We start from the raw sequence: 26,900 nt of genomic DNA, 5'->3' as shown, positions 1-26,900 counted from the left end.
CAAGAGTGTTCCTCCTGTGAGGGGGAGGTTAGCAGGTGCTTCCCAGCTGAGGGACGTTACAGAAGTGTTTAGAGTCGTTCTCAAGGACAGAGAAGCGAATGTAATTCTGGGCAGGGGGAAGGGACGGCGGGTTAGGCAGAGGGAGCCCCTCAGAAAAAATCTGAAGCAGAATGAAGCTCAGCTCAGGAACTAAAAAGCTTATGTGGCTCTCCCTCAAATGCAACACAGTGACCACATAGTTAAATTTGGAGAGGCTGCGCATTTTGATCCTAATCACAAATCCAAAATTTTGGAAATCCAAATCCAAAAGTCACTCTTCCTTTATATAGGGGGGTGGAGGAGAAGATATATAAACACAGTTGTGAATAAAAAAGTTAACTGGCAGCAGAGCAGAAGGTGAAAGTGGTTGGAGGGGAGGGGATGGAAAACGCCACTTAGAAGGTGAAAGTCAGGGGCAGCTTGGATGAAGGGGGTGGCCATGGAAAGAGAAGACAGCAACAGATTTGAGAGGTCAGGGCAGCTAGATTTGCTGAATGATTACCTATGGAAGGAGAAAGAGGAAAAAATCAATCATCTTCAAATTGGACTCAAGAGAGCACAGGACAGAACACCGTTCTCGAGGCTACCCCTCGAGCCGAGAGGGTGCACTTGTGGGCCCATGGCAGGGTCAAGAGGTAGGGTTCCGAACTCCCCATTTCTGCCTCAAACACAGCAGCTCCAATTTACCAATTTGCTAAGGGAGGGTGAGGGGGGCAAGTAAGAATTCATTTGAAGAAAGGATTACTCCTAAAACAAGTTTGAAAATCACTGCACTTGAGGGACCTACCTCTAAGGTCTACTCCAATTCCAAAGTTAATGGCAAAACCCATCTGAGCTACAAAGCTGGAGGACCTGCTCCTTGGGCTCTTCATCACCACCGAAACTCTCCTGAAGAGAAGAGGTGGCAACGTCCCTTTCTCTTAACAGACACACGGGTGGCACTTGAGAAGCTATTTTCCTAAAGGCTTTTAATTGCCTGAAGCCTGGTCTAAAACTAGAACTTTTCCTACTAGCCTGGTGGCAAGCCTCTGGTTTCTAAGAAAATTAAAATGATGTATACATCCTCCCCAAAGACAGTTCTGGGGGTGAAGCAATGGGCTGTTGGGGGGGGGGGATCAAGTTCAAAAAACAATATTTAAGAATGTTCCCAGGCTCAGTCGGTTGAGTGTCCAACTCTTGATTTCAGCTCAGGTCATGATCTCAGAGTCGTGAGATCGAGCCCCACGTCGGGCTCCACGCTCAGCACAGAATCTGCTTGTCCCTCTCCCTCTGCTCTTCCCCCTGCTCTCTCTCTCAAATAAATAAAAATCTTTTTTTAAAAATGTTCCCTACAAAATGTGAAAACAAGTTTAGATGATACCTAAAAGCGAATGTTAGGAAGACACCTGAATCAGGAGACACAGTCACTGAAAACAGAGAGAGGGAAGCAGAGCACTTGAGGCTGGTTCCACCAGATCAAGATCTTTAATTCTCTCATTTGCACAGAGGCAGAAAAACTAAATCAGAGGTTCACCCCAAAGTCCCAGGCTTCAGCCACAGCATCAAAGCTGTTACCTGGGAAGCTTCTTAAAAAAAATCCATATCCCCAGTCCCATCATCTGAGACTACTGTGGGTCTGCAAGAGAGCCAGGAATGTATTTTGTTTTTAAGCTTTCCAAGTAATTCTGATGCCCTGGCCAAGTTTTGGCCCCCCTGAACTAAGGCAGGACCCCTCTGGCTCTAACCTTCCCTGATCCTGAGAACTCCTTTGGAGAACCCCTAGTTCCAATGTCAGAGTCCCTCCCTCTGCCTCCTACCCAACCTGCTACTTTTTATTGTTTTACAACAAAAAAATCAACCTTCTTATAACAATTCCAACAATTACAAAATAGAGTAAAATGTTTAGAGACTTAAAACCCACTTATCCTCAGAGAAACTCACAGGTGATTTTGGTGCATATCTTCCCAGACCCTTTTCTGAGCTTTCACACGTAACACATACACATGAACTTCGAGTTGGCTGTTTCTGTTGCTTTTGGGTTTGTTTTGCCTCACATATCGAAAAGGGACAGGCCATACAAACTGTTCTGTGATTTGCTTTTGTCCATCACTGAAATCTTTCCCTATCAAAACACATAGACTACTTTATTCCTTATAATGGCCCAAGTTCTCTTCAATAGGATGGATACGTCTTAATGCAGAGATTTTTTTCCTACTGAGGACATGAGTAGCCTCCTTATCCATATGTCAGGGGATCCATGCATTCTTCTGCATTCCACATTCCCTTCCTTGCCTTCCCACTCCATACCCCAGTTTCCCTTTTCTGTCGTTCCCACCCCAAAAGACAGACACAACCATCCTGCTCTCAGTCTTTTTTTTTTTTTTAAGATTTTGTTTATTTATTTGACAGAGAGGGAGACACAGAGAGAGAGGGAACACAAGCAGGGGGAGTGGGAGAGGGAGAAGCAGGCTTCCCACCGCCTGTTCTCTGTCTTTTGAGAACCACTTCCTTCAAGGACAAATATAACCCATGTGTGTGTATATATATATATATATATAAAACCCAAATACATAACCCATAACTTGGAAGCTCTCACTCACACCCCTCCTCCCTATTAATATGAATCTACTATATAAGTATTCTCAGCCTGTGGGAGGACCAGACCTGAGTAAGAAAGAATACTTGGGCAAAGATTTAGAAAACAAAAGACGTGTTTTTGTCCAGTTTTGATCGGCCTTAAGATCAGTTGGACCCTGGGGGCACCTGGGTGGCTCAGTCGTTAAGCATCTGCCTTCGGCTCAGGTCATGATCCCAGGGTCCTGGGATCGAGCCCCGCATCGGGCTCCCTGCTCAGCGGGAAGCCTGCTTCTCCCTCTCCCACTGCCCCTGCTTGTGTTCCCTCTCTCGCTGTCTCTCTCTGTCAAATAAATAAATAAAATCTAAAAAAAAAAAAAAAGGATCAGTTGGACCTTGTCTTACTTGCGTGTAAAATTAGTATGTTGGACTAGGTCACATTGAACTCTACCCTTCAAGGTGTCTGCGACTATTGGTCCAGTTGCACCTTCTCCATGAAGGCTTTACAATTACTCCTAAGACACCCAGATTCCAAGCAGATGAGCAAACTCTTCATCACATTTCCTGTTTCTATTCTTCATTTCGGTGCCTAATTACATCTTGCTGGTAATGTTTGTTGATGGCCTCGTAGGTGCATATATTTATCTTCCCATAATGATTATAAGCAGCTCAAGGCCAGGGACAACCGCGTAGATTGCATTTCCTTCCTTGCTCAACCACCTCAATAATGAAGACCATGGAAATCATAAACAAAGCAGCCTCTGAGCCAGGGGTCAGCAAATGAAGTCCCACATGCCACTTATTCTTGTAAATAAGTTTTATTGGATGCAGCCATTCATTTAGGTATTGCCTATAGCAGCTTTCACACTATAACGGCAGAGCTGGATAGTTGCAAAAGAGACCATATGGCCCACAGATATAAAATATTTACTATCTTGCCCTTTACAGAAAAAAAGCCAGCCAATACCTGCTCTGAGCAGTCCAAAGAAATGTCAAAAAAATGCCAGGACCAGGAGCCCATTCACAGGAACCCTCAGACCTCCTCTAGAGTCTAGCAATGAGTATTGAGTTCCTGGCTTCCCTTATTCACATTCCAACTCACACACCAAATCTGATCCTTTTATCCCCTCTTAAAACTCAATGGTTTCACAAAGGACTTAGGATGAAATGCAAACTCTTCCAGGGAAAGATCCTCCCTGCCCTCCTCTTCCTAACTCAGAACAGGTTTCACATTCTCCCCTCCCTTGTCTTCCTATATGACTACCATAATTTTAGAGTTGTACATTTATTGGTGTGGTGTGTCTTCCCATCTGGACCGCAAGCTCCGTGAGGGCAAAGGAGAGAGTCTATTTTACATACTGATGCTATCCAAGTCCCCAAGGCCTGTACCCGACTCATGATATACCTCACAGGTGTCTGTTGACTGAATGAATGGATTTGCAGACCATAAATAATCAGAAGCAACAAATTAAAGGGTGATGGTAGAAGAGGTTGCTGGAGCACAAGTATTAGAGCAAGTGTGAGAAAAACCAAAAAGCCTCCACAGTGTAGCCGTAATAATTAAAGGGATAAAGCTGCCTGGCACCCTTCAGTAGAAGGCCAAACATGTGTTTCCCCTCCAAAGACCCTAAGGCCACATCACTGTTTTAACAGAACCATAACTGGTTTACAAGAATTATGCTCAGCAGGGTGCTTACGATGACAAGCACATGTAATGAAGAATTTAAAACAACCCCCTTCGGGGCACCTGGGTGGCTCAGTTGTTAATTGTCTGCCTTCGGCTCAGGCCATGATCCCAGGGTCCTGGGATCGAGCCCCGCATCAGGATCCCTGCTCAGTGGGAAGCTTGCTTCTCCCGCTCCCGCTCCCCCTGCTTGTGTTCCCTCTCTCGCTGTGTCTCTCTCTGTCAAATAAATAAATAAAATCTTAAAAAAAAAGAGAAATCATTAAAATGAAAAAATAAAAAATAAAAAAATAAAATAAAACATCCCCCTTCATTTTATTAAAAATGACACTAACTTGATATTTGGAATTGTGAGAAGTATAATGAGATTATTCTTCAGAAGTCATTTATGTTCCGTCCTGGTTTAAACTTCAGTTATTTGGAAAATTTCATTTATCCAGGACACCGATTTCACCAACAGTAACAGATAAACCACCAAATATCAGTGTACCATCCCAAACTGTATAGGATGTAGGAGGGTTATAAATACTTGTTGAGTAACCAAAAGGTAAACCCCAGGACAAAGCAAATTTCAAAAGGAAAAGGTAGCTCTAAAATGACCAACTATAAAGGCCTCCAAGTCTTCCACACGCACCGTGGTGGCCCATGTCACAGCGGTCCTGTTGTCATTTCTCCTCTAGGGCATTGGGATGGGACTGAAGACAAGAAGCACCCAGATGTGCTAACACATGTCAGATTGCTGATGCCTATTTATCTGTAACGATTCTCATCCCATGACCTCATCCTTCAAACAAATGGGGAAAAAACTCCCTGCAGTTGATGAGTACAACACATTTGTGCCCTTCTTGTTCTGTATCGAATTGCAATAATTTTTCACGGAAAATGAGTAAACTCAAGGCAGTGATAAACTTTTGTCTATTCATAATGGGCAAGCAGGAAGACTGACTGTGACTTTGCTATAGAAAATGTTTAATGGTGCATAAAACTAATATTTTAAGAGGGATCTCAGTTACTGTGATATTATAACAAAGATAAGCCAAGCAAATTAGTCCCAGGACAGTGACCATAAAATATGCCAACCGATGATCAAAAGGCAAAAAAGCCAGGCAGGCAAGGCACCCCCAGAACTTCTGACCATTTATTCTGAGAATTACATTAAATTTACAATAACAAGACCCTGACTGCTGGGAGTTCTCCAGATTCCAAGGGAAAAAAAGAAGGGTATAAAAAGGAAAACTCCAACGGAACTGTTCCTACGTATGTTATATAAATTTGGTCAGCTCTTGCATTTCCTATCATCTTCCCTGACTTAAAAAAGGCTTCTGTTGCTAAGGCAAAAGCAGGGACTGCTGTTAATGCCGGAGAATATAAAGAACGCCAAGGCTAGAATGTGCTGACTCCAGGATGGGAAGGAGGCAAGCTCAGGGCACACTGGGAAAAGGAAAAAAACAGGCACAACTTAACCCGGATGCTGTCTTCCCTGGAACCTGCAATGCAGAGGAGGAGGGGGTGGGAATCAAACGAAGAATAAAATTTGGTGACACTTGGCACTGAGTCCTCGGACCTCGGACTTCATCGCCCTCTGTCCATGCCCACAGCTACTTCTGTAAGCTAGGACCCCCACCTACATGGAGAAGCCACGTTATAAACTAGACAGTGATAAAGGTTTAGGGGGAAATACTCTTCTGTGCTCACTAAGAATTTATAGAATCTGCATATAAACCAAGGCAAAACTAACACCACCAGCCAGCACAGCAGTTCCGCCAAGAAAGCATCAACCAAACCTATTTTAGCCTGGCGTGTGCTCAGCAGGCTCTGCTCTACCAGGTCCTAGCTGGGCGATCTTGGCTAGTGACCCAACCCATGTCCTCCGTTTCCTCATCATTACAGTGTAGATAATAGTAATACCTACCCTCCTAAGATTGTTTTCAGAACTATTAAGACAGATTAAGCAGGTGGGACATGTGTGACCCAAGTCCCCCATATAGTTTAGTTATTTTAATGATCACTCCTTCTGCTTAGCATATTACTGTAGTTTAGCTTCATTCCCTTGGGATTAGGCAATCTTTTTTTTTAAGATTAGTTTTTTTATTTGAGAGAGTGAGGGAGAAGCAGACTCCCTACTGAACAGGGAGCCCAACTCCGGTCTCCATCCCAGGACCTGGAGATCATGAGCTGGGCGAAGGCAGACCCTTAACCCACTGAGCCACGCAGGCGCTGGGGATTAGACAATCTTTTAAAACACCCCAATTAAAATGCAAATATCCAGTTCCTGAGAAGTGTATCAAGAGACTCCAGATTTTAAAAAGCTGTCATCCTGGGCGCCTGGGTGGCTCAGTCGTTAAGCGTCTGCCTTCGGCTCAGGTCATGATCCCAGGGTCCTGGGATCGAGTCCCATATCGGGCTCCCTGCTCAGCAGGAAGCCTGCTTCTCCCACTCCCCCTGCTTGTGTTCCTGCTCTCGCTGTCTCTCTCTCTGTCAAATAAATAAAATCTTTAAAAAAATAAAAATAAAAATAAAAAATAAAAAGCTGTCATCCTGAAACATCCCCTACTAGACTTGGAGCCTTCTACAAAACAAAAAATACAAACAAAATACAGACTGCATGGTTATGAGTTAAAAGACAAACAAGGGCCAACCAACACTTCAAAAAAGACTTAACAAGGACGCCTGGGTGGCACAGTCAGCCGACTGACTCTTGATTTCGGCTCAGGTCATGATCTCAGGGTCATGGGATCAAGCCCTGCGCCTGGCTCTGCACTCAGCCTGGAGTCCGCTTGTGCTCCGCCCGCCACATCTCTCTCTCTCCCTCTCTCTCTCAAATAAATAAATAAAATCTTCAAAAAAGGCTTAACATACAAACAACATGTAGCAAACGAGGAAGCACCAGAGAGGAGAAAGGATTTCTTATTAATAAAGTGCACTTTAGACAAATGGAGCAGAATCTCAGCAAGCACGTTCCGGAGTGAGTTTCCCTGACCGAGTGCCACAGGATGCTGAGGACCTCGGGTATGAAACACCTGCGAACAAACTCCCGCCAGTTGCCTGCTTTTTTACAGCCCTCAAGTGAAGAACGACTTTCACGTTTTAAAAAAGTTGCAGCAGGGGGTGGGAATCAAACGAAGAATAAAATTTGGTGACACGTGGGAATCTGAAATTCAGATTTCAGTGTCCACAAATGCAGTGTTACTGCAACGCAGCCACGCCCCTTCTTTTAGGTACCCCGCCCAGAGCTGCATTTAAAGTACAAAGGCGGAGTTGAGTAGTTTCCACAGAGGTCATCAGGCCCACAAAGATGAAAATACTATCTAGCTCTTTTTTTTTTTTAAGATTTTATTTACTTGACAGAGAGAGACACAGCGAGAGAGGGAACACAAGCAGGGGGAGTGGAAGAGGGAGAAGCAGACTTCCCGTTGAGCAGGGAGCCTGATGCGGGGCTCGATCCCAGGACTCTGGGATCATGACCTGAGCTGAAGGCAAACGCTTAACGACTGAGCCACCCAGGCGCCCCACTATCTAGCTCTTTACAGATAAACTTTACCAAGCCCTGGCCTATAAGTAGAGGAAATGCTCCTGATGGCAGCCCTCAAAGAGGTACAATTAATATTAGCCTGCTGATGGCTCCAGGAGGCCCAGCAGGGGGGCTGCAGAAAACAGTGACTTTGTTGAATCCGGCATCTCCCAAAAGTATTTGGCCATACAATCCTTTACTCATGCAAGATGTATGAACATCCTGCAGAACCCGCGGAAGCACTTTCCACCACCAACATGATGCTGATGTCCAGAAAAGTCAACAAACCCAACATTAAAAAGATCAGATAAAAAATTCCAAGTAACAGGAATTAGGCCATCGGTAAAGAGATCAATTTCTGATTATAAAACAGAACCGATGGCAACAGAGGATACTCTCAGACACAAAAAAGAAGAGGTTTAAGAATGTTAACCTAGGGGCGCCTGGGTGGCTCAGTCGTTAAGCGTCTGCCTTCGGCTCAGGTCATGATCCCAGGGTCCTGGGATCGAGTCCCACATCAGGCTCCCTGCTCTGCGGGAAGCCTGCTTCTCCCTCTCCCACTCCCCCTGCTTGTGTTCCCTTTCTCGCTGTATCTCTCTCTATCAAATAAATAAATAAAATCTTAAAAAAAAAAAAAAAGAATGTTAACCTAAATTTTTGATATTAAATGTGATATTAAAAGTAGAGTATAAAAATGTATGCCAGGGGCGCCTGGGTCGGTTAAGTGTCCGACTCTTGATTTCAGCTCAGGTCTCGATCTCAGGGTCGTTGAGTTTAAGCTCCATGTTGGGCTCCACGCTGGGCGTGGAACCAACTTTAAAAAAAAAATGTGTGTCCTACACAGCTAATAAAAGCTTATCACCAAAAATGTAAAGAATTTATGTAAATGAGGTTAACATAAATTCCACTCGATAGTTGAGCCAGAGGACGACATGAGTAATTACAAAGGTAATTATCACATGGATAAACTTATGACATCCCTAGCAACTCCTGAAACGTACGTGTGCACAACCAAGGACCCTTACCTATCTATATTAAAGCAGCACAAATAAATGAAAATGATAAACTCCAGTGTTGGCAGCCTTGTGGGGTAGAAGGCACATTTATAGTTCATGGTGGCACTCTAAATTAATTCAGTCTTTCTAAAGACAAGCTGGCAATGTGCTGCTACACCCATAAAACCATTCATTCATTTCCCGTGACCCAGCAATCCACTTTGGGCAATATACCCCAAATATACCTCACTTCTGGGAACAACCCAAAAGGAAAAAGAGCAATTGATCTGTACAGAGACAACTTCATCAGTGCTGCCGGCTTGCAGAACAATGACAACAACCCAAGGGACCGACAACAGCAGGATGGCTGCACCCACGGCCACCCCGGGGAAGACGGGGGCATGGCAGGCCCGAAGCTTGAACTGCAGGAATCACAGGCACCTCAAACTTACTAACACGCACCCAAATTTTGGGGTCCCCAAGCCCGTCCACCCTTCCCCCAGCTTTGCCCTTCAAAGTAATGAGACCACCAAAGACTCAGCTCAGGAACCAGGGAGTCAGCCTTGATGACCGAGTGAAAGCGGTCATGCTTTCCTTCGACTTCTGCCCTCTCACGTCTCACCGGCAGTAGACCTTCAAAATCTTTAAAATCTATCTAGTCATCCCTGTCTTCCCAGCCACCCCCCCCCCCACAGAACCATCATCTCCCCCACCCCACCCTGAGCTAACTACAAAAGAATCCAACTGGCCTCCTGCATCTCCACTTCCTCTTTCCAATCCATTCTCCACAGAACTGCCAGAGTGATCTTTAAAAAAAAAATCTCATTAAAACCATATTATAGGGGCGCCTAGGTGGCTCCATCATTAAGCGTCTGCCTTCGGCTCAGGTCATGATCCCAGGGTCGTGGGATTGAGTCCCGCATCGGGCTCCATGCTCCGCGGGGAACCTGCTTCTCCCTCTGCCTGACTGTCCCCCTGCTGCTCTCTCTGTGTGTCAAATAAATAAATAAAATCTTTAAAAAGAATAAAAATAAAAATAAAACCATATTATAACCTTGCCTACAACTGCATGGCCAGCAACATCCTGACGTGTTCAGACCTTTGAAGGGCTTGTCTTATCTGGCCCCTGCCTGGCTTCGCAACCTCAATCCACACACACTCCCTTTGCCCCTGTTCCCTGAGCACCAACCGCAATGGCCTTCCTTCTACTCTCTGAGCACATAGGCTCTTTCCTACCTCTGGCCCACTGTACATGCTGTCCCTTCTCACTGGTATACTCTTCCTTCGGCTCTTCCAGAACATCACCTTTTCTCTCATCCTCGATAAACTATTAACTCCAAAAGGGAAGGATCACGAGTGGCCTTTTACTATCATATACCCAAAGTCCAACATTTTGCAATGCCTGACATTTTGCAATATAATTTAGCAATGCACCAGAAATATTTGTTAAACTGAATGAAAAATGTAAATATATCTCTGTAAGATAAAAAAGCTACATAAAGAAAAGCAGAATACAAGCAAGTATGTACACATTAGTTTTAACTGTACACAAATGTTTGTATAATGTCAAAGAATAAAAATGAATTGGGAAGAGAAATTCATATCCACTAGGTTCTTCTAGTTGGCAATTAGCCTGAGTTTAAAATGTTCTTTGTTAATAACTCAAATACCCTTCAGTTGTAGCTCAAAGTATTGAGATGTAGCTCAAGATCCAACTACCCTTTAACCTGTCTAGAATGAATGAAGTTAGTTTAGAGCAAATCCTTCTGGAATTCATTCAACAATCATTTATTGCTTAACTACTATGTGTCAGGGCATCAAGCCAAAAGCACAAAGATGAATAGCACATTGTACGTTGTCTTTAAGAAGCTGAAGTGGGGATGACAACATTGGCCCTAGCATTCAAAATGAGGAATGAAGCACACTCAAACCTTGTCTAATTTGGTATTTTTTCCTGGACCAAATACAGAAGATTCAAACCAAAGAGGAGAGAGGGGCCATGGACTCCCAGAAGTAAAGGAAGAGCAAGGAGTGAATAATAACCAGTTAAATTATTCTGGAAACCTGTCACCATGTGCCTTTGAATCTTCTCCATCCCCTGCCCCCCATTTCTCTTAATCCTGGTTATGCCGACCTGGCCATACCTAGGATGAAGTCAAATAATGGTCTCGTCTCATGAGTTCTTTGGGAAAGCAGAATTCCATCCTCTTTCCCAGAACCAGTGATTAAATTTCTTCTCACTCTTTGCCTTTCTTTAGTCTACTCAGCATCTGCAATCTAGGAAGAGGCAAGTTTAAAAGCCTGCTTACGAGAATGTTAAAAAGTGAGTGGGATAAACCACACACAAAAACATGACTTAGGGGACCATGCAAATCGGGACGTTAGACCAGTTTCTATGAGACCCAAAAAGTTAACAAAGTGAAGACTAATAACAGATGAGGCAAACCTTTGCACTAATCCTATACAAATAATCAGGCTGGCAGCAAAGAAAACCCGACCCTGGTCCTCAAGTTCTCAGGAGAAGTGAGAGAAAACTCCTTGCTAAGCAGAACCCATGTCACACTGTTACTCACAAAGCAAATATTTTTCAGAATGACCCAACTAGCAGGAAAGCAAGCATCCATTCCCTATTTTTAACATTTCAATTTGCAAGAGTATCTTTCCATCTTAACCATGGCACCATCGCCCATCAGAGGCACACCATAGGAAAGTGCTTGCCGGGGCCTCCACACCCTCGGCTTTCAATCCACACACACAGGTTGCTCTCACTTTATAATCCGCTCCTCTGGCTAAACTTCCAAGCGCCATCCTGGAGCCGACCTGCTTCCCAGGGAAAAAGGGAATGTTCAGCTCTCAGGTAGAACCATTCCCTTAACAAGAAACAAAATTCCAGGGGCGCCTGGGTGGCTCAGTCAGTTAAGCACCTGCCTTGGGCTCAGGTCATGATCCCTGAGCCCCGGGGATGGAGCCCCGCATCGGGCTCCCTGCGTCTGCTTCTCCCTCTCCCTCTGCTCCTCCCCCCGCTTGTCCTCGCTCTCTCTCTCTCACTCTCTCTCAAATACACAAATAAAATCTTAAAAAATAAATAAATAAAGAGAAACAAAATTCCAGTAAATTGAGGTTATCTGTCCCCTACCCCAACTTGGCAGAAAAAAAGCAGTGTGTATCAAGCCACTCGGACCTAGATGTGTGAATGAATCCTCTCTCTGGAAGCTGCCAAATGCTCGACCATAACTTCTCTTTCACCTCAAACCCTCATCTATAAAATGGGGCGAAGGCTACTACACCATGGACTTGAAAGATTTACTGAGATCTTTTGTAGAAGGCATTCAACACAATGTCAGTGGTAAGTACTCAGTAAACAGGAGCTTAGTAATTCAATATAAATGATTAATATTAACAGCCATTAATATTCCTCCCCTCTGGGCTCTCAGTGCTGAAGCCCTCTTGAATCCACAGCAGCTCTCATGTGATGCCAGGACACACGGACTCACTCCTCTCCTCCCTCCTAAATCCATTAAACTCATGTTTCTTCTCCCAAAACAGACCTGCATACAGCTCCAAGCAGCTGATCCACCAAGCCCTTCTGGTGGCAGAAGAGCAACGGGAAAATTGTGTAAAGATCAGAGAATGAGCCTTTGCTAGGACTTCGCTTACGGAGCCCCCTCTCCTTTTTTGTTGTTTTGGTTTTGTTCTTTAGAACAAAGCCTTAGGCATAATTTTCCAATCTTCTAAAGAGGAGATGCGGCTACAGAAAGCTCAGTACCCTGACTCCTCACCTCACCAGGCCCAGCCCCACCCCACCTGAGGTCCCTCTGAGCAAACTTTCCCACCACTGCAAGCATCTGTCTCTACAAGGCCCTGTGCTGACATCTGTGGGGAAAAAAAATCCAGATAGCCAGAATCCAGGAAGAATGAACCATTCCTGGCGGACTTTCCACCTCTCGAGAAGAATGAGGTCAACAGCCTCAATATAAGCTTTGAATCAACAGCCTGAATATCACCGCACCCCACCTCTCTGCAGCCGAGGTGAGCACACACTCCCTGACATCTGCCAGGTGCCTCCCTGGTTATAACCTCTGCCCGGCCCCTGGACTAGGGCTGGAAATGGGAGCTGGTAGGAAAGCCAGATGGCAGCATACAAGCCAATTTAGGATTCTTGTTTATTTTTTGGTATTTGACAAATACAAACACTGGGACAAGGCCCGTATTTATTCATGATTTGCCCACCCCCATTCCTTAAAAAAGAAAAATCAAAGCTCAATAGCCACTATCCCAACATCAACAAAGCCCAGTGTCCTCACGCTAAACTGGGATTCAATTTAGGGGAACAAGCTGACTCCTATTAAGGCTTCTGTTTTCATTCCATCAAATACACGTATCTGCGCCTGATGGTCCAGACCGAATCAGCTTCAACCGGTCATCGGGCACATGCCCAAAGGCGATGACATACCCTGGGCTCCTCCTGTCACAGAAGAGCAAGCATCCGAGTTTTCCAGGAAGTCGCCGGTGACCCGACCTCCCCAGAATTTGCCAGGCCTGTTTGGGGGAAGAAGGCCAACAGCGTTTAGCGCTTACTGGAAAAGAGACACTGTCGCTTATGCAGTAAAAAGTCACTCGGTTCATACTGGCTCCTGAATAGCCGGCGATGCATCTGACCATTTCCCAGCACCAATCCGTCAATCAACCAATCAAGTTTCCTTAAGCCAAGTACGCTTTATAAACGGCCGGCGGAGTACTAAACCAATTTGCAGCTTGTCTACGGAGTCACCAAAGAAGTTTTACCCCTCATCTTCACAGATGGAGTCAAAGGTGCAGTTCAAGTGTGATGTCTCCACATTCTGATCTATGAACGGACAGAATACACAGACCACCTGTTACTTAGGCCACGCCTCCTCGCCTCTATCCAATCAGGCGCACCTGGAGAAGGCGCCTTCTGCAACCTGTCCTGGAAAATGGGGCATTAACTGTTGGAACCACATCCAGCTTGGTAGCCTTTGTGCAAATGTAGCCACACTAAAATATGTCCTTTAGCTGGTTGGTGGATCTACGTCTATTTAGTCTCGGGTTTTTTCCTCAATGTAAGGTAGTATAGTATACATTCCATTACAAGGAATTTTTTTTTTCTTGCTGATGTGGTTTGCTTGTGTATTTTATTTATACTGGAGGTCTGTCTGTCTGTTTGTTTTGGGCTGAACCTAAAGGCGGATTCAGCCATATGCCTTTAGAAACAGTTCAGATGGAGAAAGCTTGATCCTCTACTATACACTTGACAACAGGGATCGGAGATTCATGCGATAAGTCAGAAATCCTGCATTCCAGGACGCGTCTGCCCTCCCGATTCTGAGTATAAGCGGCTTTCCCCACCAATGCTAACGCATGTTATTCTGAGACTCGGGAAGGTTTTTCTTCTGCTGGCTTTCAAACTGACTATACTAGCCCAAAGTTACCTTAAGTACTTTAAAGATTTTAACATCAACCACATTTTGTGTATTACTTTGAATACATTCATCCACTGATTCCATGTCTGCTCATGAAACCCAACCATCACTACTGATAGCCAAGTACGTTTTACGTACCATCAAAACTGTGCCTGTGGGGCAAGATCGAAATCCTAATTCATCCCTGGGTTCCCACTGCCTAGTACAGTGCCCCTCTCAGAGCGGGTGCTCGGTGTAGGTTTGCGAACATGGAACCTTATCCATCATGGTTCCCTTCTCTTCTGACTGCCTCATTGCCACCACTCTATGGGTCCAGGCAAAGCAAGCTCCCTGAGGGCAAAAGACATCTCTGAGAGTGTCCTGTCGTGCTGGACAAGCCCTTCTAGGGCATTTCTTAACACTGGCACAAACTTAAAGGCTTCCCTTATCTTCCCTCCAGACTTTTGGCCTGGAACACATAACATTTTATCTTTCCGTTTGTGGTTTACTTCCCAGTATCATGCAGACACCCCAACTCATCAGAAACAGAAGTACAAGGAGCAAGAACACTTTCTTCCAAAGGCACGCATGTAATTCTAATATTCTGCAACAAACCAAACCACCAGTCTCAACTTTGCTCCAGTGAGCCTTCACTGTTGCTACATTTCATAGTCTAGCGATTTGGAGTTGTGAAATAGGTAATGTGGCACAGGAGGGAGCAAGGGCATGAGCTGAGGAGTCAGGCGCTCCCAGCTCCTGGCCCGAGCACCATCAGTGGCGAGCTGTGTGTCCGGGGATGAACCAATGAAGTTTGCCCAGCCTACATCTTCTCATCTGTAAAATGGAGATAACACCTTCCTGCTTCACAGAGTTGTTGGGAGTAAATGAGATACTGTATATAAAGCATCTGACACATAATAATTTATATATATATATAAATATATATGACATTATATGTTAGGTATCGTATTTTTTAAGCTTATTAAAGCCATATGAAAGTCGGTCATCATAAGGAAAAAAAGTGCCAAAAATGATGACAATAACAAATATTGTCACAAAAAGGAAGATACTAGAAAAATGAGAGTAACTGAGAGCCATAATAAACAGGACATTTTAATGAATTTATTCTTTTTTAATCTAACTGTAATATATGGGTGGGGCACTAACTTCCCCACTTCCCACCCCCCACCCGCCCCACCCGTAGTGTTCTGAGCACCTGCCATGCTTAGCTGGGCTCCAGTGCCTGGTGTCTGTCATTTTCACATGGCTAAGAATCCCAATGGGATAAATAATCCTTATACTAATATCATGAGAGCATCATTTTCTACATGAGCAATGTCTATCCTGAGGACTGGAGCTTTCAACTGGGGATAGAAAAAAAGAAAAGACATTGTCTCCCCACCCTGGTTCGGGGTTACAGCAAAATCCCTGGTGATCCCTGGTACACCCTCTCCGTCACCCTTCAGGGCAACAGGGTCAACCCCAAGTCATTCCACGGACTGAAATAGAGCCTTTCTATTAGTTACCAGGAAAAGAAGGACTCTTATTTAGTTAACAACATGAGATTGCTTCTAAGCTCCATTACAAATTTCATTTTTTTAAAAGACAGCCAAACTTAAATTCTCAGGTCTTTAGTTGCAAATCTAGTGCACAATTTTTAGATAAACTGAGCTTAATGATTTAAAAAAAGGAACTGGGCTCTTTCTCAGTTGGTTAAAGCAACCTACACTTTCATTACAAGGAGACCTTACTTTGAAACACCTATCTCATGTTCAATTGTAAAATGAATGAAATATCACACCGACTTAAGATTTAATCTAGGAGTGGACTCTGTGGGGCATGTAATAATCAGATATGTTGGAGGGAGGGGACAGGCATGGGGTGGGGGGGGGTAGAGTAGTAGATGGAAGGAGGAAACGCAAGGATTGATTTAACTCCACTGATGTTAGAGTCAGTGTTCCAGGGACTGAAATGGGTTTCTCTACACACCAACACTGTCAATCCAGGTTCACTACTGGAAGAGACCCCCTCCTTACTGCTCAGCAGCCCCCACACTTGTTTGGAGGATATAGATCATGATTTTGCCATTACTATAAATGGACAGAAAAGACTCTCTGAAAGGAGACTGGGACTTGCCTCATTATAAATGCTAACAGCACCAAAGTTTTCTTTAGTCTCTCTTTCCCCCTTAAAACACACTCACACAGGGAACCAGAGCGTCTGTAGGATGAATTCCCAGGCCATAGCAACTGCAATGCCCTGGGATCTAAGAGATCTTGGCTGACCAGGCATTAAGCCCTTTTTGGGAAGGAGACAGCAAGCCTGCCTTTCCCTTACACAGCCCTGCCGTGAAAATAGGCTCTTGTCTTTTGTTTTTGTTTGGGTTTCAGCTAAGAATCTCTGTCCTCCCTGAAGAGACAAAAAGATAGTCATGGGAAGCTTATGGTGGCTCAAGGGTTTGAGCTCAAATAAATTTTCTTCCACGTAACTCGGCCCCTCCCCTTTAACTTTTGGAAAGGGGAAGTGATCTGTGGGAAGTTGGGGATCAGTTTTGGGTCAAGGGTGGTTTCAGGCTTTGACCAGGTAAGGGGCGGAGTGGGGGGAGAGGTATAGGACACGCCTTGGAGCTGAATGCAGCTTGGGTGCTGAAGAAGGAACCTGCTCCACTTTGCAGGGTCACCTGCCTGGCCACAGGTAAACGAGAGATAGGAAAGACTGGAGAAATTCATCTTCCTTTATGTAGATCCCTCTCCCCCTCCCCCCACTCAAGTGCCAGCGTGCTGGCTGGCTGGGAGCCGGCGCTTTGGAGGCGCCTGAGAGTGGGTCTAACTAAGGGTTCTTTTTTTTGGCGTGCAGAAACTGGGACCCACCCGAGCCAAGGAGGCGAGGTGGGGGAGGAGCTTTGCGCCCCGCTCGGGAATGCACCGCGCGGACGCACCCGGGTCTCCAGCGGCCGGCGCGCACCGGTACCACTCTCCCACTGCGGTAGCATCCCGACATGACACTGCAGCTGCAACAAAGCGGCCGCCGCCGCCAGCCCTCGCCGCCCGGCACCGCAGCTCCGGCCCCACACCACGCGGAGTGGGCAGCAGCCGGTGGCTGGGGGGTGGGGGAGCGGGGGCGTGTGCGGAGAGGGCTCGGGGCACCAGGGGTCCGAGTAGGGGGGAAAGCCCTGAAATGCGCAGGAAGCCGGGTGGCCACCTCTAGCGCCTCCTCCAGCGCAGCCAGACTGCGAGGAAAACAGTTCGCCTTCGTTCCAGAGTCCCGGCTGAGCCTGGTGGCTCCCCCAAACGACCCGGTACCTTCCCCTGCTTGCAAGCCCCCCTCCCTCCCCACCCAGCCGGGTCGACCCCTCGCCTCCCCGCAGCCCCCGCCCGGGGACCAGCCCCGCTCCCGAAGAGCGGCGCCTTCGGCTCTGGCGCGGCCGCCGCCCCGGGTCCCCCAGCGCGCTCACCAGGAGAAGGGAGCCCGCGATCATCGTAGCTCCGGCGACGCGGCTGCAGGAGGCGAGGGCGGTGCTGCTGCTCGCGGAGGTCCCCATGGCTGAGCCCGGGGCTCGCAGGGGCGCCCGGGGCGCGTGGCCCCCCGGCAGCTGGAGTCGGCGGCTGCTTCTGCCCAGCGCCGCATCCACCGCCGCCTCCCGGGCCGGGAGCCCATCTACCTCCAACACCCCATGTGCACTGCGGCAGCCGGGCAGCCGGGCAAGGAGGGAGGCGGCGAGGGAGGCTCCGGGGGCGCTCAGCACCTGCCCAGCGGCGCGGCCGCCCGGGCGGGGAGAAGCAGCGGCCGCTGCAGCCCGCGCCTCCCTGTGCTCTCCTCCGACAGCGGCTGCGGAGAACCAGGGAGGAGGGCTGGGCGCGAGAGAGCAAAGGAACAACTTCCCATAGCGAAGCCTCCAGCCACTGCCAACCACCCTCCACCGCTGCCCAGACCGGCCGGCCAGGGACTGAGTCGGGTGGCCGCGGGGCGCGGGGACACACGTGGTGGCGCCGAAGGGGCGGGGGAATCGGCCTTTTGTGATGTCACCCGGGAGGAGGCCGGGCTCTTTGTGCGATCGGAACTGGGAAGGCGTTCCAAGTAGAGCGAGGAGGGAGAGGGTGCCCCTTGGCGTTGGCTGAAGAAATTGCAGCAGCTTATTGACCCAGAGGAACCGCTGCGGAGGTATGCACACCCCTGACCCAAATTTACTTACTTTTTTCTAAGATGATTCTAAGTAAATTATTTCTGCGACAGGCGCCGTTCTGCTGTTTTTGACGGCAGTGATTAAAAACAGCCGATGACCATGGAACACTTAGATCAACTGCGTGCCAAAAATATACCGGTGACTTGGTTCTCAAACCTAGAGAGTTGAAAACATATGCATGTATGAATGGTCCCACCCCAGAGATTCTGATTTAATCGAAAATGGAGTGTGGCCCGAGTATTGGGGTTTTAAAGGTTGTCCGGGTGATTTTTAACATGGAGCAAAGTTTGAAAACTTCTAGGCTAATGAATGCAGTTAAGGAAGTCCAGAGTAAGAGTTCCAAACTCAGAGTCCGTGGAGTTGGGTCCGTGGGTGGTCTTTGAGAGGCCTTGGAAATCCTTGAAATGTGTAGGCAGGTGCATCTTCCTAATTAAGGATCCAGTGTTTTGAATCCGATTATCACAGAGATTAAAAAAAAAAAAAAATTCTTTCCCCCAAAAAGCGTTAAAATTTTTGAGTTGAGTTTCAAATGTCTTTGTGGGTTGTGGGTGGGTAGAAAGGAAGTTAGCACGCTGCTTCAGAAGTAAGAACAACCAGAACATTATCTTGGCTGGTTGACATCTCTTACTTTTCTGAATGTGAGGTAGGACCTGGCATCCCTTTCCTTGTTTCACCTGCAGGGAGTCAGTCCCCTGACCATGACCACCATGTCTGGGACAGTGGTGTCCATCATCTAGCTACTGACAGTTCACAGTATACTATATTGAAATTACCACTTTCACCATGTCAGCCCATCAGTCATTTGTGAGCCCGGGTGATACTGGGCTTAGTCTAACTTCCCAGGACCCTTCTATTTCCATATAAACACACTTTCTCAATTACCAGCTTCAAGACTCACTACTCCAGTACTCCTGAAGATAACCTTCTATAAAATACCAGCGTGAACTCTTCATTTTCTGATGAATATATTGTGCTTTGGCCTTTGTTCTGTGCATACCTCGAAGATGATAAAAAATATGAAGATTCCTTCCAATCTCTTATTTCAAACATCTATTAGTAAAGAAAAGGATTATCCATAAATATTGGAGGCAGGAAAAGCCATAATATATAACCTCTGGTGAAATCCAAAGAAGTTCTAAAAAATATTATCTCTAAATATGTGGCTTTGGGGAGACCGTAATGTTTGGATTTGAATATCTCTAGCTACTTCCAGGATTTCAAAAGAGTGAGGGTTACCTATTGGGTCTCCATATATAACAGTTTCAATTATTTCTTTAAAAATTCAAATGACTGGTCAATATCATCATGTTTTTTAAAAAGAACTTACATAGGTGTAAAAAAAAGGGGGGGGTGGAGGGTGAAAACAGTGGTCTGTTAGCTGTGCATTTAACTCCTTACAACCAAACCTACTCGAAGTTGGATCTGATTGATGTGCTCCATGAAGTTAGCAAATTTCAGGTTTAGAATTTGGGTTACTATGTAGGCATGAGGAGTCCTTTCTTAACTATCTCTCTTCCTAATACCCAAAAGAAGTTTGAATTGTGCTTTCACCACTTGGGAATTTTATCATTTCCTGACGTAGTATTGATCGCATCAAGTTGAAACTGAATATCCATTTTGTGGGATGAAAAATTCCCTCAATCCTGTTTACCACTAACACTTAAGCAAATGTCCCTCTATACGAGTCATAAATGGATTATGAATAATTTGAATCTATCAGGGTGTAAAACTTTATTACTTTGAATTAAAATATATAAATGCTTTTATTTCACTGTAAAAATTCTCCAACTAGAGATTAACTCATTGCCACATTTTCAATATGGTCACTTAGACATGTTTATTTTCTAGGAAAGGAGGGAAATCCAATAATCCATGAGGATTAGCTTTATCATATCTTTGCCATTATATCACTCTCCAGCCCCCATCTCCTTACACACATTCCAGCTTTGGGCTTTTTTAAAATTTCTGCCAGTGCTATACATTTCTCCTAGTCTTCTAGTTTCAAAATCATCGTTGATTCCTTTCTCTCCCTAATGTATTTCCAGACAATCTGCTTATTCAGTCTTCCAATTTGTCCATTTCTTTGTCTTTCTTTGTCTTATGTAATAAGGATTTAGTTATCCTTATTACATATTTGGACACTGGAGAAATCACCAAAGTTACCATCTTGCCTTCAGTTTTGCCTTATACTTTTATTTATCCTGCACACTTTGGACAGTTCTAATAAATTTTCAATTTTCAACAATGTGAGTACTCAGTTTTTATAACGAAAATAGCATTGTCCACATTCTGAGCTGATCCTTGTGATGGAATGGCAGGAATTGACAGGAATAGATATGAGCACGCAGAAGGTAAAAGAATCAGCTGAAGCCAAGCTCAGAGGGCAGAAGAGCATGACACTTGTCTAAGCAACGGCAAGGTTCTTTCAGTGCAACATGTACCAAGTATCTATTATGTGTCGGATACTGCACAAACAATAATAAGAAGTGATCCTGTTTTTGAGTTCACAGTCTCAGGGAGGGGAAATAGTATAGTGGGTGTGGGTAGTAAAGGTTGCTATTGTACCCCCATTACAGGTGCCCACCTCTTTCAACTCTCATGCAGCTGCCCAGAATAAAAGACTACCTTTCCCAGCCTCCAGTGCTCCTAAGCATGCACCAGACTCCTGTTTCTGGCAAGCAGAATGGTCATGTGTGTCTTCTGAAAAACCTTCCCATTGACTAGATCTTAGCTATCCTTCACCCCTGCTATTCAAACTTTACTGAGACCTTCTAATTCTATCTCAATCAATTCTGATCTGATTCTATGTCAAATTTTTTCCCCTTGCTCCTCCTATATATCCCTTCCGCCTCTTACCTATACACAAACCTCATGATTGACATCCCTGCCTCTGGTTTTGCCTGGACCTCTCAGTTCTGCAATAAATCTCTTCTTCTCACCCTAAGGAAAATGAGCTTTTTACAACCCAAGTCTGATCATGTCATTCCCTTGCCAAAAGCCCAACAAGGAACCCTCATTATTCCCAATTTGAAGTTCAAAGTCCTAAAAAAACTTCACATTCTGAACTCTGCTTATGATTCAACCCTCGCCGCTGCCACAAGGTTGAGTAAACATCACAAATATGACACACAGAGCCTTTACTTCCTATACCCAGCTCAGCTTTCTATCCCCATTGTTGCCAAGCCCTACAGACCCCAAGGTCTACATAGTAACCCCATTAGATCACTGTGTTTCTTGACTACCTCGTCCCTGTGATTCTTCCACACCTTTGTTAGGTCTTGTTTTCTTTTTATTTTCCCTCCTCTGCTTTGGAATTCCTGTGAATCCACCCTTTAAGACCAACTTCAAGTGGTACTTCATCTAGGAAGCCTTCCGTGACGTCCTCCCTTCACCTTCTCTACCCTCATTTGGAAAGACTTAGTTGTTCCTGCCTCTCATTTTTTCCCAGATGGCTCTGTTACAACATGTATGACATGATACTATAGTTCGCTTACCTCTCCATGTCCCTAGACAAATTTTGAGCTCTTTGGAGCCAAAGTCTGTATCTTAATCCTCTTTATATCTCCATAGCCAGGAGTCAAGATATTTAACTAACTCAGTAAATATTGGTTGAGTGAAACAAACTTGGAAAATTTGACAAGCAGCAGAATAGTTAACACACCTGATTGTACATTTTCTTTTTCCAAGCCTTAATTTAAACATCCTGCATTGTGTGATGCAACAGTAGATTTAATCTTGTATATTACCAAAGTGCCACGTCCCACACTTGGGTTAAACATTTTGTCCGCAGCTCTGTTTCCTTCAAAAATTCATTTATGAGCTTGCCGTTCTTTGGCCTAAGAGGGAATATAAGCCATTCAGCAACAGATTGCAAGATTAAGTGCATGAGCATGAAGTTTGATCAAGTCTCCATGGTGACATTCTACAAAGAAGGCACTCTGGGATAAGATCAAATGGGAATAGACTCGCAAAGCAGGCACAGTTCCAGAAGCTTCCTTCTCTCTTGAATGATAAGAGAGGGATGATTTGAAAAATAAGAGACAATCCTTTGAAGGTCTGACACCTTGGTCTCACTCCCAAGAATAGTGAGGTGATTAAATTAGTTCATTTCCCTGAAGGAGAGAACATGGGCACTGGGAAAAATGGGGCTCACCTTGAATTGCCCATCATCCATGCACTTTAAGAGTCCACGCCTAAAATATTTTCATTTTGCCATAAGTTTTCCACCCAGGGCCCTAAATAATTTTTCACTTCATGTGAGAGTTGATAAGAAAGTTTTATAGTTTTACATTTCATTTATATATTCATATATTTATAAATATATTATTATATAATTTTAGATATCATATATATTTATAAAATATATTTATATTTTTATATTTAACATTTAATAGTTTAATTGAAAAACAGTGAGTCTGAGGAGTCACCAGATATGGGATCAAATCTCTGTTATACCATTTATTAATTGGGTGGGTATGAGAAAGTACCTTAATCTTTTTGAACTTCTCCATTTGTAAGACATAACTAGCTCACAGTGGTGATATGAGGAAATAAATGGATTAAGATATGTAAAATCCCTAGCACAGTGCTTATCCTTCAGTATGTACTCAGTAAATCAACTCCCCTTCTCCAGTCCCCTTTTGAGAGGATAATCTTTCATAAATTACTCTAATTACAGAAAGGTGGGAAAAGTATAATATTTCTTCATAGACACATTAGAATTTGGGGTTAGAACAGATAAAAAAAAAAATGCTTACTCTGATATAATGCAATGTAGTGTCAAGAAAGTTACAACAGGCAATGTGACTCCTGATCTTGGTTCGGGCATTAGCCAGCTGTGCAAATTTGGACAAGATACTGCCCTGCTCTATGTCTGTTTGGGTTTGTTTAAGCTTCCTGATGTGCAAAATGATAAAGATGGACTAAGTGATCATTTGTTGTTCTTTCGACTACCGAAGTCCTAGGATTCTAATTGGCTCCAACAGCATACTTTCTCCTGGCCCAGAGGGGTTCAAGTTGTTTAAAGTCTGAAGGTGACAAGATTGAAGAAGAAAGTACTCGGGGAGGAGGAAGTCCGCTCAGATGCAGGGAGGTGTGGAGGGAGCACGATGGAGCACAATTCCCTTCTGTTCAGGAGTTGCTTTTCCATTTTGGGATTTATCAAGTCATTGGCTCCTCACCTTTCCTCACCTGCTCTCTCTGCCTGACTTTCCTATCCACTCAATGACTAAGTAGTTACGGTGAGCATGCTCTGTGGTGGCAATTGGGCTTTTTTCTTACACTTCTCTTTCCCTCAAATCCTCTCCCCCCACCTTGGCCCCTTCACCCTTGTCAGACCATCTTGCTGATCACGGTTCTGCAATGTAAGCTTCTCCATGAGCCTGAGTAGTTCTCTGACTTCGCCTCCTTTTCTTTCGTTGTTACTTCGTTTCAGTCCTTGAAGCACCTGTCCTTGCCAAGGCTGATGCTTTCTTTTATGGTCTTGAGTTCACCACTCCTGCCTCTAAAATCATGACTCTTTCTCCCCCTGCATCTCAAAAATCTCTCTTTTCTGGTTTTCCCCATCCCTATAATATCCAAGGACCTTCATCCTTAAATACATAAATAAATTAAGTAAATGTATAAACAAAGAAACCCTTACATTTCTCCATTTCTTTCCTAAATAAACCAATGCCTCTCTTTGCAATCACTGTTTTTGTTAATGGCACCACATTTTTCTCATCCACAGGCCTGGATTCCTAAACCATCCCTGACTCCTCCTTTTCTTTGCCTTCTCTCTCCCACCTCCCAGCCTTCACATCTACTTTCGTGCTAAGACCTGTACTTTACCAAAGTCTCCTCTGTCTTTGTATCTATTTCCATTTCTCTCTACAATCTAATCGAAGTTTTTAACATCTTTGCTTAGACTAACTAATTAGTGTGATTCTTGGCCTACTTCTCTTTAGCTCACCTGCCCTAACACTCTTACACACCGTGGCCAAAGTCTGCTTCCTAAATCATGGGTTTAGTTATTCCTCACGTTTGCTGAAGAACAATTGATGGCTCCCCATTGATTGAAAAATTAAGTATAAAATATTTGTTTTGGCCTTTACGGCTCTCTCCAGCATGGCCTCAACCTCCCTTTTCTGCATCATCCTCCCTTTTCTGCATCATCCTCCACCACTCCCTTAGCTACAGAGAATAAGAACTTCTCACTATTGCTAGCACATACCACGCATTTTCCTAAGTGATTTTGTGGAGTCCATTATCTCTGCCTGGAATCTCTACCAGTTGAAATCATCAATCAAGACTCATCTAAATATTTCACCTCTCTTATTTAATTCCATTCAATTCAGCAAACATCTGTTGAGGACTGACTATGTTCAATGCATTATACTAGGCAATGTAAGTCATACAATGGTGAATAATGGTGACTTCTGCCTTCAGGGGCTGGCAATACTATTGAGAGACATGTTATTGGAAACAAAGAAATACATTCAGATTTTAACACTCTGCCTTAAATAACTGGCCAGAGCCTGGCACACAGATTATGCAATGCATGTTCACTGAATGACTAAATAATTGTTACATGAGATGCAAATATAGTGCAGTAGTAGAGTATAGGAAGTAAAGATTCATTTCAAGTGGGACCCCATCTGGGAAGACCTGAAGAAAGAGATTTCCAGCAGAGGGAGGCCCTGCAGTGTAGTGGTTACGATCAGGAGCACAACACAAAGTTAGATGAAGTCCATTTGCCTGTTAAAGGGAGTCTGAGCGAAGCAGCCTTCTCTCTCCTGAAGATTCCCACCTTGCTTCTTGGGCCAGCCCTCTCTACGAGTCCTTTATAGCATCTTTCCTCTTCCCAGCCTCCCTGCACTTCTCCAAACCTTTCTAAGGTCTATCCAAGATAACCCCAAATTATTTTGCATGGAAAACTCTATACATCCTCGGGAAGAAATACTTTACTTTTTATGTACAGCCCTTTAGCTTCCTTCGTCTTGACACTGAGAACCTTGCCTTTCAATTAGGCATTTTGCAAAACAAAGGAGCAGTCTTCTCCTTTTGCCAACCTCAAATGGAGAAACCTGATTCCATTTATGATGGGAGCAGGGGCAGGGTTTGGACCACTGTAATCAGAGTGACACTAAGAGTCAGCAACATGTATTGGACACTTCCTATGGACCAGGAGCCACAGAAGCCCTTCACATGCATTATTTCATTTGATCCACACAGGAGACCTCTGGGGTATGAATTATTAAAATCATCATACCCCTTGCTTTTTTTTTAAAGATTTTATTTATCTATTTGATAGAGAGAGAGAGAGCAAAGTGAGAGAGAGAGAGAACACAAGCAGCAGGGAGGGGCAGAGGGAGAGGGAGAAGCAGGCTCCCAGGACCCTGGGATCATGACCTGAGCTGAAGGCAGACACTTAACCAACTGAGCCACCCAGGCGTCCCTCATCATCCCCTTTGTACCAGTGGGCAAACTGAGTCTTATAGAGGTTTTGTAACTTGCTTATGGTCACATACCCAGACATAGGTGGAGACAGGATTTGAGCCCAAGTCTTATGGCTTCATAGCTCACCCGCTTAGCCAATACGTAGATTATCTCACAAGAGTAGGTTATTGGTTGTAGAAGATCCCTCGGATAGATACTGCAGCACCTCTTGTGAACCATTCTTTCAGCTTTTATAAATGATAAGGGCAGCATTAAAAGCCTCTGACAAATGGATGGAGAAACAACTTCATCAGCAAGAGAAAACTGGATCCAGAGTCATTTAAGTGATGGAAATGTCAGTAATATAATCTCATATCCCAATTCCCCACACGACACACACCCTGCCTCACCCCTTCAAAGGCCTTTATGGTTTCCTAGATGATTGGTCTTTGGTCCCCTGCCTGCAGCAGCTGAGCTGAGGAACAGGGGGTTTTTTTTCTTGAGAGGAAATTTTCCCTTCTGATTAAATCTTTTTCACTTTTATTCCTCACAGCACTTACTGTACAGAGTGTTTTCCAAGGGGTGCCCCAGAGGTCTTAAGGCAGTTTCAAACATCAGTACTTGCAGAAGTATACATGTTACAAACTTACCAAAAACCATTTGAAAGTTTAATTTTTAAACTTTTTTGGTACAGTTCTGACATTTTTTGTTTTTTAGAATAATACACATCTAATTTTAATTTTTGTCCCCCTAACTGAAGATGGCAAACATTGACCAAAACAAAAAAGAAAATTAAAAAAAAACATGGATTATTCAAAATTCATAAGGGTAAAATAATTGAAATAATAACATTTTCAAATGATTTGTTATTGTTGTTTGCAACATATACACTTTTCCAGTAATTAAAGCTTAAAACTGCATTAAGATTTTAGGATATCCTATACATATTATGCCTTAAGCTCAATTGAAGTAATATGCTTGAATCTGAAGTCTGTTCTCAAGCAAAATGGACAACCAGAGTTGGCTTGGAAAAGAATCATTTCACTGAAATATTTAAAATATTTGAAAGGCTTAGTTTAACCAAAAATGTTGTTTCAGC

At 44.4% G+C, this 26,900-nt stretch overlaps 1 protein-coding gene and 1 long non-coding RNA gene across 2 annotated transcripts in view; one reads left to right on the top strand and one right to left on the bottom strand.

Moving 5' to 3' along the window:
* Positions 1-17,878, bottom strand: part of TNFRSF21 (TNF receptor superfamily member 21) — a 66,601-nt gene extending 48,723 nt beyond the window's left edge. Inside the window, exon 1 of the mRNA XM_036110805.2 lies at positions 17,657-17,878. Within this exon, the coding sequence (XP_035966698.1) occupies positions 17,657-17,743 (87 nt within the window). The 5' untranslated portion in view covers positions 17,744-17,878. The remainder of the gene's footprint in view (positions 1-17,656) is intronic.
* LOC118547485 (uncharacterized) lies at positions 16,735-20,630 on the top strand. Its single transcript, XR_013441248.1, has 2 exons — positions 16,735-16,896; positions 17,059-20,630. It is a non-coding gene; the product is annotated as an uncharacterized LOC118547485 (long non-coding RNA).
* Positions 20,631-26,900: the final 6,270 nt, after the last annotated feature.

Source organism: Halichoerus grypus, chromosome 9, assembly GCF_964656455.1.
Source record: "Halichoerus grypus chromosome 9, mHalGry1.hap1.1, whole genome shotgun sequence".
Classification (NCBI taxonomy): Eukaryota; Metazoa; Chordata; class Mammalia; order Carnivora; family Phocidae; genus Halichoerus; species Halichoerus grypus.
The sequence above is the reverse complement of the archived record's forward strand: the minus strand, read 5'-3'. Positions and strand labels throughout refer to the sequence as shown.